General features: G+C 45.8%; 1 protein-coding gene across 1 annotated transcript; it reads left to right on the top strand.

Moving 5' to 3' along the window:
* The first annotated feature begins 2,257 nt into the window (after positions 1-2,257).
* LOC148129402 (solute carrier family 2, facilitated glucose transporter member 5-like) lies at positions 2,258-12,540 on the top strand. The gene is made up of 9 exons (XM_087944715.1): positions 2,258-2,311; positions 3,425-3,556; positions 5,471-5,582; positions 6,566-6,718; positions 6,793-6,918; positions 8,103-8,290; positions 8,554-8,664; positions 9,545-9,646; positions 12,283-12,540. The coding sequence occupies exons 1-9, from the start codon at positions 2,258-2,260 to the stop codon at positions 12,538-12,540; spliced, it is 1,236 nt and encodes a 411-aa protein (XP_087800841.1).
* Positions 12,541-16,397: the final 3,857 nt, after the last annotated feature.

The raw sequence follows: 16,397 nt of genomic DNA, 5'->3' as shown, positions 1-16,397 counted from the left end.
GTGTTATATTTACTATTGTGTTATATTTATATATAATACATTTCATTTTCCTATTTTTCTATCTAGCCATTGATAAAATAAATCCCATATTTTATAATATTTTTTTCTTCTTGCTCCTGGGGTATTAAATAGAGTTAACTCAGGTTTTCTCAGTGGAGGGCAAAGCTTTCTGTTTTTATTTTTTAAAACTCTTCCCAGATTGAAGAAATAGAGTCCTGGACTTACGACCTCAATTTGAGCCCAAAATAATGTTGCTAAGCGAGATATTTGCTAAGTGAATTTTGCTCCATTTTACAATCCAGCCTCCATTGTTAAGTGAATCACTGCAGTTGTTAAGTTAATAGCACAGTGTTGTTAAGTGAATCTGCTATGGGCGTTGCTTGTCAGAAGGTCGCAAAAGGGGATGACACTAACCGTCATAAATATGAGTCATGGCCAGTGAACGTTGATCACGTGACTGGGGGGGGGTCCTGCAACGGTCGTAAGTGTGGAAAACAGTCGTAAGTTCCTTTTTTTTTCAGTGCCATCACTCGATGAACTGTTGACAGTATACATATGATAACAAAACAGCATAAAAATGATGCGAAAGGATAATAAACCCTGTAATATAAAGTGCTCATGTAATCGAATGCCACGAAATGGCAATGCGGCGATGGAATAATATAAAAGGATAACGTAACATTTATGAACAATAATAATGGATCCCGGAAACCTGCCTGAGTAGGGGGGGTGGGGTTGGACTAGATGACCTCCAAGGTCCCTCCCAGCCCTATTATTCTGCGTTCTAATATCCCTAGCTCCCTAGTTTGAACTGGGAAGCCCTTCTCCAACAGGAAATGGGTTTCTCATGAGGAGGGGAAAAAAAAAACATGTATCTGGAGCGACGCGCTTTCTGAGTCGTGCTGCACAACAACCCTGCCAGGTGGGCTCCTCTTCATCCCTTATACCTTACAAGGTGGCAGTTTTCTGTGCACTCTACAGCCCATTTCCGACTTCCTGGCACGGTGGCCAAGGTTCTGCCAGTCTCCTCTTTAAAAAAAAAAAATTATTATTATTATTACAAGAAGAAGAGGAGGAGGAGGAGGAGAAGAAGAAGAAGAAGAAGAAGAAGAAGAAGAAGAAGAAGAAGAAGAAGAAGAAGAAGAAGAAGAAGAAGAAGAAGAAGAAGAAGAAGGGGAAGGGAAGGAAGGAAGGAAAGAAAAAGAAAGAAAGAAAGAAAGAAAGAAAGAAAGAAAGAAAGAAAGAAAGAAAGAAAGAAAGAAAGAAAGAAAGAAAGAAAGAAGGAAGGAAGATAACAAAATACAAAGACCTACAAATTGAAATAGAACGACTATGCCAAAAGCAAGCAAAGGTAGCACCAATAGTCATAGGCATCTTGGGTGCAGTCCCGAAACAACTGGAGCACCATTTGAACACCATCAGTGGCATTGACAAATTTGCCATGAGTCAATTGCAGAAGGCAGCTTGACGTGGAACAGCTTCCATCCTGCGGCGATATCCGTAACACCATCAAACATCCAGATTTGCCTGTCCCAGGTCCTTGGTAAGGACTCGAGAGGTAAACAAAAATGCCTCAACATCTGGTTGGCTGTGCAAATAATAATAATAATAATAATAATAATAATAATAATAATAATAATAATAATAATAATAATAATAATAATAATAATAACAACAACAACAACAACACAATACTAATACTACTACTACTAATAATAATAACAACAATAACAATAACAATAACAACAACAACATAATAATAATAATAATGCTAATAATAACAATAATAACAACAACAACATAATAATAATAATAATAATAATAATAATAATAATAATAATAATAATAATAATAATGAATAACAATGTGAGAGAACTTGAATCTTGGTGTGTCTTCTAATGACCAACTGTTTCGCTTCTAGAATCTTTTCAGCTTGGCTGCCTGGTTGGCTTGTAATCCCGCTCTTTCCAACAATCCACAGCCGAAGGGCTGGTTGGTAGCTGCGTTTCTTCCCTCGCCCGCTCCTGCGAGGGAGATGGGGCTTCCCCATTCAGGAGCAGTCTACCTGCAAAACCCGGGGAAGGGGCCCAAAGGGCATCAGGGAAAGGGGAAGGCGGGGCTTCTGAGCTTCCCAGAGGCCTGAGCAGGATGCGGGGTTGATACCCAGTTCAAAAAGTCTGTTTTCTTCTCTTAAATAGAGGCAACTGTATCGTCAAGAGTCTTGAGTTCGGATCCTGGTCCTCCCCCCCAAAAAGCTATGGATCAAGATCCCGAAAAGGCCATAGAGATTACCCCAAGATTTCTCAGTCAGGTGAGCTGGGATTGTTGCTCTTGTCGCGTCTGGGGGGGCGGCGAGTCGTTGTGGCCCCGATCCATGCATTGTCCCAAAGCTGGTTCCCAAGGCAGGAAGATCCTCGAATTAATGACCCCCACTGACCCCCTCCAACGCTTCGGTTGCTAAGTGAGACATACTCAAAGTGAATTTTTTTGTCCTGTTTTTTTTTTGCGGGGGGGGGGAACCTAATCGCTGCGGTCGATCAGTGAGTAACCCGGTCATTAAGCGAATCTGGCTTCCCCATGGACGTGACCCCGGGGAACACTGCAACTGTCATAAGTACATCTCAGTTGCCAAGCCTCTGACTTTTGATGCCATGAGCCTGGGGGATGCTCTTGATTGTGTAGGGGGTTGGGCTAGATGACCTACAAGGTCCCTCCCAGCTCTGTGTATTCCCTCCCTTATAAAGTTATACATCTAAATCCCAAGAAAGAAAGAAAAGAAAGAAGGAAAGGAAGGAAGGAAGGAAGGAAGGAAGGAAGGAAGGAAGGAAGGAAGGAAGGAAGGAAGGAAGGAAGGAAGGAAGGAAGGAAGGAAGGAAGGAAGGAAGGAAGGGGAAGGGAAGGGAAGGGAAGGGAAGGAAGGGAAAGAAGGAAGGAAGGAAGGAAGGAAGGAAGGAAGGAAGGAAGGAAGGAAGGAAGGAAGGAAGGAAGGAAAGAAAGAAAGAAAACAAAATGCTCAACTCCCATCGCTTTCTTCATTGTTGTCTTAGCAGAAGCCTCCCCCAAAACCTCCCTCCCTTGGAATCCCTGACCCACAAAGACCCCCCCCTTCTAACCCCACCCCGATTCACCCTGTCCTTGACCACTGGGCTTCTGACACCCCCTCCCTCCTTCTCTCTCTCTCCTCTCTCTCCCCCTCCTGGTAGGAACTGACCAGGCCTCTGATGACTATGACTATCATCTTAACCTTCGGGTCCTCTTTCCAGTATGGTTACAATCTCTGGGTGGTCAACCATCCCGCAGCGGTAAGTGGGGCCATGTGGGGGTTCAGGTAGCCCACCATTTCCCTTTTCTCCAGGGCCCCCAGAGCTCCCCCCCGGGGTCGACCCTCCTGTCCTGCCGCTGAACGGCGCCCTTTTCTGCCCAGGTTATCCAAGACTACTATAACATCACTTTGAGGATGAAGAAGAAGGAGTCGCAGCAAGTCAACGGCCTGAGTTTCCTGTATACTTTCACCAGCGTGATCTACTCTCTGGGAGGCCTCACCGGCGCTCTCATGGTTTGCCCCATGGCTGATACCTGTGGCAGGTAACACAGGACGCCCAGGGGTGGGATTCAATTTTTTTTTTAACAACTGGTTCTCTGGGTGTGGCTTGGTGGGCGTGGCTAAGTGGGAGTGGCCATGGGATGGGATGGGCGTGGCAGCAACTCCCCGCCTTTTTTTTGCCTCTTCGGCCTCACGGAAGCCTCCTGCGGGAGGGGTTTTTACTCCCGGGAGGCTTCCGCGGGCCCAGGAAGGCAAAAACGGAGCACCAGGAGGGGGCGCAGTTCCCGCGCTCCATTTTTGCCTTCCTGGGCCTCAGGGAAGCAGTAAGACAGCGAGGGGATCCTAGCACAGCTGATCATCGGAACAGCTGATTGTTGGGGGAAAAGAAATAGCTTAAGGAGTGACTGGGGAGAACGCAGTCAGTTGCGCATGCGCGATAAGGACTGACTGGGCAGGGGGACGGAAGGCGGACACAGGCGGGGCCAGACAGGGCCACGATTTGACGGTTCTCCGAACTGCACAGAATCATAACAACCAGGTCTATACAACCGGTCCGAACCGGTAGAATCCCACCCTTGGAGACGCCAGGTGAATTAAAGCTGCCCTCTTTAGTCACCATATAAATCCATCCTCGTTGATCCAAGCTTTTTATTTTTATTTGAGGATTTATTTTATTAGTCCCTGGGATTGATTAATAAAAAATGGGCCCGTCTTTATTTCAGAATGAAATCCTTTTGGATTATCTTAAAGTGACTTTACGATCCTGGTTTGGCTCTGGGGGGGGGGGTCGTCCTTTGCTAACCTACAAACCATGGCTTGTTTTAAACATTCCTAAGATTCAAATTCAAATTTGTCCCTTTTTCCAATTCTTAATCCCACCCCTCCCTCCCCCCGGCAAGAAAAGAGAGTCAGTGTATGGGGAAACCACTTCCTCAGCAAATAAACCATAGTTTACTTCTGTACAGTTTACATAGTTAATAAACTGTGCAGTTTGGATGCCCTTTAATACAGCAAACCAAACTTTGTGTGTTTTGATGACAGTTCTTGACACTTACAAATCTTTTTTTCTGCAGTTTCTATGTTGCATTGAAATTCCCTCCCGTGTCAGGATTCCGGCAGTTCCCCCATTTAAATCATGAGTCTCGAGCCAAACTTCCAAAACTTCAAAAGGATTTATTGGGAGTTAACATGTCCGCACTGCCTGGGTGTAGCCGACTCTGAGGCACATCATTCATTGTCACCCTTGACCCTGGTTTCCCCTCACCCGCTGGGTGTATCATAATTAATATTCTCCAATGGGACACCTCCATAGCCAAGAGTCATCAATCAGGCTCTCCAGTTAGAATTTTGCATGGCAGAAACTTCAATCACCTAGTTACTATCTTTGAAAACTCTTATGGAATGCACTTTCGATTTCCAAGCTGCTGCACTGCTCTTTCAAACCCCTTTCCCACCCCCCCTTTCTGTTGGCAACTCTAAAAACGACCATAGAAATATTTTATGAGTTGGCTTGGAGTAAACCTTCGATCTTGGTTTAATGCTAGTTTAAGTTCACTGCCCTATCTACAGGTAGCCCTTGACTTACAACCACAATGGAGCCCGAAATTCCTGTCGCTCAGTAAGACAGCTGTGAAGTGGGTTTTGCCTCATGCTATGACCTGCCTTGCCAGAGTTGTTAAGTGAATGAATCCCTGCAGTTGTGAAGTCAGTCACACAATTGTTCAGCGCTTCCTCGTGGACGTTGCTGGTCAGAAGGTCGTAAAGGGGATCAAGTGAACCCCAAGGGACACTGCAACCGTCGTAAATATGAGTCCATTGCCAAAACGTCTGGATTTTGATCACGGGACCGCAGGGATGTAACATCAAATGGTCACTAAACAGACCGTCGTAAGCCAAGGACTTCCTCTGTGTCTATTTTTCTTTCAGGAAGGGTACCCTAGTGATCATACCCTTATCTTTCATTTCATCATCTATGGATTTTTCAACTATATATACATATACGCCATATTTTCGCGCCTGCTCAGCGGGGTCTGCTCAGGTGAGAAAATCCAGATTTGGGGGTTTCAGGGAAAAAAACCACATTGGGGAGGCGACTAGAAGCTGTCTCGCCACGAATGTTGGCTGAAAAACATTGCGCGTTGCTCCTTTCTGCCCGGAGCTGCTTGGTGTGGGGAAAGAGGAAAAACATTCTTTGCATGCTCAGAGGCACTTTGAGGTCCATCTCAGCTAGACTTGTTTCGTGTCTCTCAAAATTCGGTATGTATGTATGTATGTATATATATGTGTGTGTGTGTGTGTGCGTGTGTGTGTGTGTGTGTGTGTATCTTTGGTTATTGGGTTTCTCCGCGTAAAATTGGAAGTATCTAGGCAACGTTTCGATGAAGTCTCATTCATCATCTTCAGGCTTGTGTCTTCGGCTTTGTACTTCTCGGAGTAATGACACAAAGCTGAAGACACAAGCCTGAAGATGACGAATGAGACTTCATTGAAACGTCGCCTAGATACTTCCAATTTTACATGGGAGAAAATATATATATATATATATTCCTCTATCACAGTGGTGGTATTCGATTTTTTTAATTACCGGTTTGGTGGGCGTGGCTTGGTGGGCATGGCATGGCTTGGTGGGCATGACAGGGGAAGGATATTGCAAAATCTCCATTCCCACCCCACTCCAATGGAAGGATATACTGCAAAATCCCCATTCCCTCCCCACCCCACTAACCTGCTTTCCAGCTCCGTTCTCCTGTGCAGGGCAACCAAAGAAGACCCAGCCGATCAGCCTGATTGTTTGCGATAATGTGCAACTTTCTGTGAGCATCTCAACTAGCTGGTAGAGAAGCTAACCGTTTTCGGGGCCTTGATATAGTACAGGCCTTAGCATTTGGGGTTCCACCTCCCTTATGTGGTTGCCAAATTGAATTTGTAGCCTTGAACCCCGGAACTTTTTAAACTTGTATAAGAGGTTCTCTCGTCGCCCGGAGATCATTGGACTCTTCTCTGTCTCCCCCTTTAAACCAGGGATCTTCTCCTGTGCCGTGCCGTTGTACCTTGCCGAAATCGCTCCCCGAAATTTAAGAGGAGGCATCATCACCATGGCGGTGATTGCCATCGGTGTCGGGGTCCTGTTCTCACAGATCCTTGGTCTTCACGAATTTCTAGGTTCCAAGAGAAGTAAGTTGGAAGGGCTCTAGCGAGGGTTTGAAGATTCGGCCACGTTGTTGACTTGGTTTCTTCCCCTGACACAGAATGGGCCATCTTGCTGAGTTTAACTGGGATTCTCGCAGTGTTCCAGCTGCTCATTCTGCCCAACTTCCCTGAAAGTCCACGTTTTTTGTTGATTCAGAGGAAGAATGAGGAGAAAGCAAGGAAAGGTAACACCAGCCCCCATCTTCTCGACAAACTTGAACGCTGGGCCCTGTCTTAACAAAACGAAATTCGACGTTGTACACTTAGGCAAGAAAAATCAAAAGTGCATGTACAGATTGGGTGAAACCAGGCTTAATAGTGGTAACTCTGAGAGGGAACTTGGAGTCCTAGTGGACAACCAGTTAAATATGAGCCAGCAGTGTGCGGCGGCAGCCAAAAAAGCCAATGCAATCCTAAAATGCATTAACAGAGGGATTTCAATCAAGATCAAGGGAGGGACTAAGACCCCTCTGTAAAGCCTTAGTAAGGCCACACCTAGAGTACTGCATCCAGTTTTGGTCACCACACTATAAAAAAAGACGTTGAGACATTAGAAAGTAGACAGAGAAGAGCTGGAGGCTAAACCATACAAAGAATGGTGTTGAGTTATATCAAGAAAGCAGCAGTGGTTTGAACTGGGCATCTAGGAATGTCCCAACATGTCCCATATGCCCTGGCACCTAAAAAAAAATTCAAATCTTAAACCAGGGTTGCAAATCCAGTCTGAAAATTGTACCCTGTCAGAATTCCAGTGATCGCCCTAATTAAATCATCAGCCTTCAAAAAACTTCAAAGGATTTATTAGGAGCGACATGCTGGCATGATCTGTATGAAGCTGACTCTGAGATACGTAATTTACAATCACCTATGACCCTGTTTTCCCCCCACCCCTCTGGGTGTATCATAATTCAGATTGTCCAATGGAACGCATTCATGGGCTAGGTGTCAATCACGCTCTCCAATAGAGGATGTCTGTGCCCAGAATACCTGGTTGCCTCCGTTACAATCTTTGTGAGATAAGCCAGGAATGTGCTTCTGAGTTCATTTGCCGTGTGCTCCTTCCGGGTTTAGTACGGCAACTTGGAAACCGGCGTAGGAATGTTTTACAAGTTGACCTACCCTCAGCTCCAAGGCGGCTGAATTTATTTGGACGTAGGCCAGGTGTTTTTCGGTCCAAAAAAAAGCCAGATCCAATTCAGCCATGAGATACGAACATCTCAAGATGTTCCATAATTGGTCTCAGAAAGAATTTGGAGGGTTCACTGTTGTTTTGATGGCGCAGGTGGGTTTGGAACGTTTTTGTGTAGAAGATGTACTAACATGGGATTTTGTTGGGGGGGTGGGGGTGTTCTTTTCCTCTCCTGTCCAGTCTTGAGGATCCTACGAGACAAGGAGGACGTTGAGGAAGAGATAGAAGAACTTCACCAAGAAGATATAGCTGAGATGGAAGAAAAAGGACTCAGTGTGTTCAGTCGGCTTACCTACAAAGGTCTACGGAAGCAGATCATCTCGGTTATCCTCTTGATAGCCGGACAACAATTCTCGGGCGTCAACGCTGTAAGGCCCAGGCTGGGGATGGCTTGAGGGGAAGGGTGGGGGGACATCAGGGTTGGTTGGACATGGCCAACTGGGGTCTACGATGATCCCAGTTTCCATCCCTTTGGTGGCCGGGGAGCTTGGAAAACGAAGTTCTTGAAGCATCTGGAGAACTTCAACGTTGGTACCATGGCATGTCAAGAAATATGGAGGGCTTTCTGAGGCTTTCAAATTAGAAGGTCTTTGGAACAATGGAATTGTTGGCGGTGGGGTTCTCCTTCCAGGTGTATTATTACGCCGAGACGATCTACAGAACCAAGTGGCTAAATGAGTACAAAGCTCGATACATCAGCATCGTCTCTTCCACATTCGTCCTTCTGACCTTGTTATTTGTGGTGAGTTCTCCACCTCCGTGTTTCCATCCATGGGGCCTCTGGCCAGTTTCGTTCAAACCCAACGGGGTTCAGTCCAGAAAACCATCCAGTCAGAGCTGAAGAAGCTCCTTGGATGAGAAGCGAAACAGTCTTCGAAGAAAGAAAAAATCAGGAAGTCCGGTTGCCTCCTGGAAATAAAAAAGGCCCTTTGGGACAAACCATGACCAACTTTAGCCCAGAAAACAAACCATGGTTTGCTCCATGGTGGTTTGGCAAACCTTGATTCAGGCTTCACTCCTTTAAGGTCTCTGTGCTTTCAGGCAAAGTTTTGCAAAAGGCAAATTTTGCAGCCTTGGCCATTTGAAGATATGTGGACTTCGACTCCCAGCATTCTCCACGTGGGCTGGGAATTCTGGGAGTCGAAGTCCACGCATCTTCCACAGTGGTGGGATTCAAAAAAAAATTGCTACCAGTTCTGTGGCCGTGGCTTGGTGGGCGTGGCTTGGTGGGCGTGGCAGAGGAAGGTGACTGCAAAATCCCCATTCTCTCCCCACCCTGCTAACCTGCTTTCCAGCTCCGTTCTCCTGTGCTGGGCAACCAAAGAAGACCCAGCCAATCAGCTGGGACTTGGGAGGGAGAGAAGAGATGGGGTTGGCGAGGCCAGTCAGAGGTGGGATTGGCCGGTTCTCCAAACTACTCAAAATTTCCACTACTGGTTCTCCAGAACTGGTCAGAACTGGCTGAATACCCACCTCTGATCTTCAAATAGCCAAGGCTGAGGAAACATGGCTTTAGAATGATGGTGGCTACGCCCAGCCAGTTTTGGCTTGTTTGACAAACCGTAGTTGAAAAGAATTGTGGCTTAGGTTCCCTTTCCATCTTGGATCTTCTAACCCTGTAGACCTATAGCGTCGACAGCTTGGGGCGAAGACTCTTAATCCTGGTGGGGTTTGGCACCTGTAGCACCTTCTGTGTCTTGTTGACCATATCTCAGGAACTCCAGGTATGCAATTGAAACTTCTCCAAAAATCGTGAGGAAACACCCCTCCCCCCCTTGCCCACCTTTTCCTTGGGGGAAAAAACACAAATCCAACAGGCCAAACATGCCCCAATATTTTCTGCTGGATTTGGGGCGAGGCCTTTTGTTTTAAAAATGTGAAAATTGGTCCCCACCACAAACTTCAGGGTTGTGATGGGGTTATTGGTGGAGGGCAGGGATTTGTGTCTTCTGCCCAAACTTATTTGTCCATCCCTTTGATTGTCTCAGGTTGGGGTGACCAACTTTGGAGGGTTCCGAAATAGCAAAGCATGGGATCATCATCTCCTTTTAATGATCCCATAAATCTGGGTAACGGCATGGAGCTGAGTGTTTCCTTGGCCGGATGCCTTTCCTGTTGGCGATGAGGAGTTTTGTTCAGCCGATATATTCTCATTGTGCCCAGAGAGAAAGATAGTTACCCCTACTTAGGATCGAACTCACAGCCTCCTGATTGTGAGGCAAGAACTCCATCTCTAGGCCACCGCAGCACTCATAGCAAAGTGTGGGATGCCTCCCGCCCCCCCCCCCCAAATCCCATAATTTCTGGGAACCCGTTTGTCCTTCTGGGAGGACCTTAAAATTCGGCATTTTGTGAACCGCTTCATCAGTGAGATGTCAGGTAGTTCCCAACTTACAGCAGTTTGTTGAGGTAATTCCCCGTTAGGAGAATGAGCGCATACTATCTATACGCATAGACGTATAGAGAGTAGTGTTGGAATAATACACACAGAGCACACAGATACACTGTACAGTAAATGTAGGTTTTTACTTCCAGAAACGTTAAGCAAAGTCCAAACAAGAATCCAAAGTCATTCACAAGTTAAATCAGTCAGTTTTCAATCCAGAGATAATCCAAATATCAAAGTCCAGTGTCAAAAAACAGTTCAGTAACAGACTTACATTAAATCCAGTAATATCAGTCAATTAGAAGAAATGGAGGAAGGACAATACTTTCCAACAGAAGGAAACAGAGATACACTCTCTTCTGAGACTAAGACTAAAACAACCCAGGTTTCTGGCTCCATCTTATGGCCGTTTGAAAAACCACACCCAACTACAGTTTTGCATTTTCTTATAGTACTAAAATGTCTATCCTAGCTTATATATTTCCAACCCAAATACCTATTAGGTGACTTATATTCCTAACACAGTTCATTTAGTGGCCGCTCAAAGTTACAACGGCACTAAAAACGTAACTTATGACTGTTTTTTTCACACTTACGACCAATTGCAGCCTCTCTGTGGTCACAGGATCAAAATTCCATGATTCACTTAACAACGGTGGCAAGGAAGGTAGTCAAACTGGGGCAAAACCCACTTAACAAATGCCTCCCTTCACAACAGAAATGTTGGGGCTCAGCTGTGGTCATAAGTGGAGGACTAAATTTAATAAATAAATATAAATAAACTTCCTCCAACAGATGACGGTCTCTTGGTTGTCTTACGTCACTTATATTTTCCTGATCATGCTCCTCATTGGACACATGATAGGTCCAGGTAAGGCATCTTCATCTGGGGGGGACATGGAGGATAATTGGGGGAGTGCCTTTCTGACCGCCATTTTTTCCTTCTCCTCTTCTCCCTCTCCCTCCTCCTTCTCTTCTTCCCCTCCCCTCCTCCTCTTTCCATTTTGTTCCCCTTCTTCCTCTTCTCTTCCTCCTCTTCTTCCTCTTCCTCCTTCCCCTCCCCTCCCCTTCTTCCCCTTCTTTTCCCCCTTTTCTTCCTCCTTTTCCTCTTCCTCCTCTTCCTCCTTCCCCCCCCTTCCCCTCTTCCCCTTCTTTTCCCCCTTTTCTTCCTCCTTTTCCTCTTCCTCCTCTTCCTCCTTCTTCCTCCTTCCGCCTCTTCCTCTTCTTTTCCCCTTTTCTTCCTCTTCTCATCTTTTTCCTTCCCATCCCCCCATCTCCTGCCCTTCTCCTCCTCCTTTTCTTTTCCTCCTTTCCTCCTCTTCCTCTTCCTCCTTTCTTCTTCCTCCTCTTCCTCCCTCTCCCCTCCTCCTCCTCCTCCTCCTCCTCCCCCCTCTTCACCTCCCTCCTCCTCTTCCTCCTGCAGGTCCAATACCAAATATCATCATAGCTGAACTGTTCCTTCAGTCCTCCAGATCGACGGGAATTGTCCTGGGGGGTTTTGTCCATTGGTTTCTAAGAATTATAACTGGGATTATGGTCTTTGAGGTTGAGGTGAGTGAATTTGAATTGGTCGCTGAGCCCCCTTCTTATTTAAACACACACACACAGAGTGTCTATGTCTAGGGAGATTCTCAGCCATCCAGATCATGGTTGTCCCAAAAAGGTGCTTTTTCAAGAGGCAACTGGACTTTCTTTGTTTTGTTTTTTTCCCCTTTGAAGACTGCAAGGAATATAAATCCTTCCATTCCCCCACCATTCACTTAGAACCGAAGAAGCTTCTGGGATGAGAAGCGAAATGCCTTCAAAGGAAAAAACAAAGGAAGTCCAGCTGCCTCTTGATTATTTCTGAGGTGTTTTTTTTGGGGTGGGGTGGGGTGAGAAATGTTCTTTTTTGGGGAGGGGGAGTCAGCCGAAAAAGAGCCCCTTTCTACATTATGCTGACTGCTATCTCTTTTGGCCCATTTTCTCCACCAGATTAAAGTTGGATCCTACAGCTTTCTCCTCTTCTGGCCTCTTTGCATCGCTGGCTTCGTGTTTATCTTCAGGAACATCCCCGAGACCAAACAGAGCAGCTTTCTGCAGATCCGGAACCTTCTCGCTGCCCAGGCCATCAAAAGGATTAACGTCCGGGGATCCCAACGCCGATCGAATCCGTTCCGAAGGCTGGATAGGGGGAGGCGCAAAAAACCCAAGAACATCACTTCCAATGTCCCCTCCGTGCCCGAAATTTAAGGAAGGGGCTCCTTGGCCTCCTGCTCCTCCGTTGAGATTTTTCTACTCTCTTTGTTTGCCATTTTTAAAAAATAAAATGAAATGTCTTTCTTGTGGAAGAGAATTGCTTTTTGCTTTGAGGATGGGCTTCGGTCAAGGAGGAGAGAAAGACCGAGGAGGTGGGATTCAGCCGGTTCTGACCAGTTCTGGAGAACTGGTAGTGGAAATTTTGAGTAGTTCGGAGAAGCGGCCAATCCTACCTCTGACTGGCCTGGCCCCCATTTCTTCTCTGCCTCCTACTGAGTCCCAGTTGATTGGCTGGGTCTCCTTGGGTTGCCCTGCACAGGAGAACGGAGCTGGAAAGCAGGTTAGCGGGGTGGGGAGAGAAGGGGGATTTTGCAGTCACCTTCCTCTGCCACGCCCACCAAGCCACGCCCACCCAGCAACCGGGCAGAGAACCAGTTGCTAAATTTTCCCCCCACCCCCCGGAGAAACCAGAGGGGATAACCAGATGTCACAAAAAGGGGAGGAAGAGGTAGGAGGGATCAAAGAAGAAATTGCATCCCTCCACTCTTGGATACATCTGGGTTTTTTTCAAACATATTTTTATTTTTGCTATATAAAGAAAGAGCAACAGTTTCAAGATCTATGTAAACAGTGTGTTGTCTGGTTACAGTTAGTTTGAGCCATCATCATCATTGTAATAATGTTCCTTAGTACTTAATATAATAACGGTGTTTTCTTGTCATTAATACTTATGAATACTAATTCATATTAATAATAAACATATCGTAATAAGCCCTCCTCGTAAAATTAGCCCTTCTCTTATAACTTTAAATGTTCTAACTTCTGTTTCTGTTCAATAACCATTGATAAAACGAATCCCATATTTCAAAATATTCCTTCTCTTTAATTTCAAGTGTTAATCTAACCATTTCTGCACATTCTAGTTTTTTTTTTTTTTTTTTTAAAATTCTCTTCTGTAAGGATCGCTGCCTCTTTCCAATGTTGCACAAATACAATTCTGGCCATGTTAACACATGTAGTATCAGATACATAGTCCCTTTATTATATTTTCCTGGCATGATACCCAACAGAAATATTTCTGGTTTTACATCTATATGTTCCTTGGTCATTTTTTTCTATCCAAATATGTGTTTTTGTCCAGTATGCTTTTGCCTTTGGGCACGTCCACCACATGTGGTGGTAGGAGCCCAAAATCTGATTACACTTCCAACATTTAGCAGGCATATCTTTAAACATCTTAGCTAATCTTGCTGGTGGGAAGTGCCATCTCTAAAACATTTTATGTAAGTTTTCTTTTGTATACAGTAGGCATTGTTAATTTATAATTCCTATCCCACAACTTTTGCCATTTATCCACTTCTATAGAGTAACCAAAGTTACATCTGTTTAATGACTTAAATGACTTATAGGGAATAGAAGGGGAACTCATCAAATTTGCAGATGACACTAAAGCTGGCAGGAATAGCCAACACCCCAGAAGACAAGCTCAGGATCCAAAACGATCTTGGCAGACTTGAACAATGGGCCCTATCCAACAACTTGAAATTTAACGTGGAGAAAAGCAAGGCTGGGCTTCCCCATTACTTGTCAACCGTTGTAAATAGGAGTCCGTTATACCAAGCATCTGAATTTTGATCATATGACTGTGGGGATAGTGCAACGGTCGTAAGTGTGAGAAATGGTTGTAAGTCATGTTTTTCAGTGCCAGTGTAACTTTGAATGCTTACTAAACAAACTATTGTACATCAAAGACTGTTATTTTAGTGATTCTTTTTAAAAAAATGTCTGCAATCCATCTGTCCAAAATGGCGTAGGGTGGGGGGGAAGGAGGGTTGGACTAGATGACCTACAAGGTTCCTTCCAACTCTGTTAATCTGAAATGTACTGGTTCTTGGCTGCTGCAGTACCTGCATCTGGCCACCGGAGGGCACCCTTCACCGTCCTTTCCCAATTCTAATCTATGAACACAATGAACAAGTTTGCTGTATTTTTTTTGGATTGTGTTAACATTAATTGTGTTCCACCTCCAGTTAGACTGTTTTACAAAAATGTGGCTGCGAAACTGCAGGCAGGGAGCACTTCATTGTTGCCTTCTTTGCAATATAATTGACGGTTGGGGGTGGTGGCATACCATTTCAATAGATCATGATTATTTATTGAATCCTGGTTTCTTACTGGTCAAAGGGCTGAGGAGAGCTCTGTTGCCTCTAGGGCTGCAGACTCCTCCAAAGTTGGAGGTTGGCTTAACCATGGTTAACTGGTAGCTTTCTCCCAGCTGAGCCACAAGGAAGCCATGATTGACCAACGGATAAGGCTGGGCTTGCCCAATTGCCGTAAGCCTGAATCAACTAACCATGATGGTTAGTGGATATGATGAGGAGCCATCAGTCTCTGAGGAGACCGAGAAGACATGAGGCTTGAAAGAAAGACGGGATTTTTGAGTTTTTCTCTTTCTTGTCCCTTTTAGGGGGCCGCTGAGGCGCCATTTTCCTTGGATCCAACTGTCAACCGGACCACGGAATCCTGCAGACCCCTCCCCTGATTGGCTCTCCCCATCAGGCACCCGTTCCAGGCCTGGTTTGGCCATCAATCTAGAGGGACCCCAGGCCTTGAATCCTCCGGGAGGGCGGGGGCAGAAGCGTTGGTTGAACTTGAACCCGTGGCCTGGCTGGTGAGGAACTCAGTTGGAATGGGGATGAGGGGGCTGTCTTGCCTAGTGGGCAAAGAGGGGCATTGAGAAAGGAGAGGCAGAGGGGAGAAGGAAGGGGAGGTATTACAGAAGGGAATGAAGTAAAATGTTAAGTTTGGGGGGAAGCCAAACATTTTCGAAGGACCTCCAAATAAGTTCCTCCTTCCCTCCCTCTCTCCTTCCTGTGCTTGTTTGTTTGTTTCCTCACTCCCTCCTTCCTTCCTATGTTTCCTACCTTCCTTTCTTCCTCCTTTCCTCCCTCCTTCCTTCTTCCTGTGTTCCTGTGTTTGTTTGTTTCCCTTCCCTTCTCTCTCCCTTCCTTCTATCCTTCCTTCCTTCCTTCCTTCCTTCCTTCCTTCCTTCCTTCCTTCCTTCCTCCTTTCCTCCCTCCTTCCTCCCTCCTGCATTCCTGTATTTGTTTCCTTCCCTTCCCTTCTCTCTCTCTCCCTTCCTTCCTTCCTTCCTCCTTCCTGTGTTTCCTTCCTTCCTTCCTTCTGCATTCCTGTGTTTGTCTCTTTCCCCTTCCCTTCTCTCTTTCCCTTCCTTCCTCCTTTCCTCCCTCCTTCCTTCTTCCTGCGTTCCTGTGTTTGTTTGTTTCCCTTCTCTTCCCTTCTCTCTCCCTTCCTTTTTTCCTTCCTTCCTTCCTCCTTTCCTCCCTCCTTCCTTCTTCCTGCGTTCCTGTGTTTGTTTGTTTCCCTTCTCTTCCCTTCTCTCTCCCTTCCTTCCTTCTTTCCTTCCTTCCTCCTTTCCTCCCTCCTTCCTTCTTCCTGCATTCCTGTGTTTGTTTGTTTCCCTTCTCTTCCCTTCTCTCTCCCTTCTTTCTTTGCTTCCTTCCTTCCTCCCTCCTGCATTCCTGTATTCGTTTCCTTCCCCCTCCCTTCTCTCTCTCTCTCCCTTCCTTCCTTCCTCCTCCCTGTGTTTCCTTCCTTCCTTCCTTCCTTCTTTCCTTCCTTCCTCCTGCCTTCCTGTGTTTGTTTCCTTTTCTCCCTCCCTCCCATCTGTTTCCTTCTTTCCTTCTTGCCTCTTTTCTTCTCTAAACACGAAAAATACCCTGATCACAGCTGACTCCTCTAGTCAGTTCAAAATTATTCTGTGTCTCTGGCTTAGTTGCCAAGTGGGGCATTTGAAAAGAAGGGACTAACTAACCAAATTGGAAACCCCC

The sequence above is a fragment of the Notechis scutatus genome, chromosome 16, assembly GCF_049901735.1.
Source record: "Notechis scutatus isolate UNSWTSFEM ecotype Mainland chromosome 16, rNotScu1.2, whole genome shotgun sequence".
Taxonomy (NCBI): Eukaryota; Metazoa; Chordata; class Lepidosauria; order Squamata; family Elapidae; genus Notechis; species Notechis scutatus.
Note: the sequence above shows the minus strand (reverse complement) of the source record. Positions and strands in the feature narration are given on the sequence as shown.

Coding starts and splice junctions, on each gene's coding strand:
- LOC148129402 (XM_087944715.1), top strand. CDS start 2,258: ATGGATCAAGATCCCGAAAAGGCCATAGAGATTACCCCAAGATTTCTC. Junction 6,719..6,792: donor ATTTCTAGGTTCCAAGAGAA/GTAAGTTGGAAG, acceptor CCCCTGACACAG/AATGGGCCATCTTGCTGAGT. Junction 9,647..12,282: donor CCATATCTCAGGAACTCCAG/GTATGCAATTGA, acceptor TTTCTCCACCAG/ATTAAAGTTGGATCCTACAG.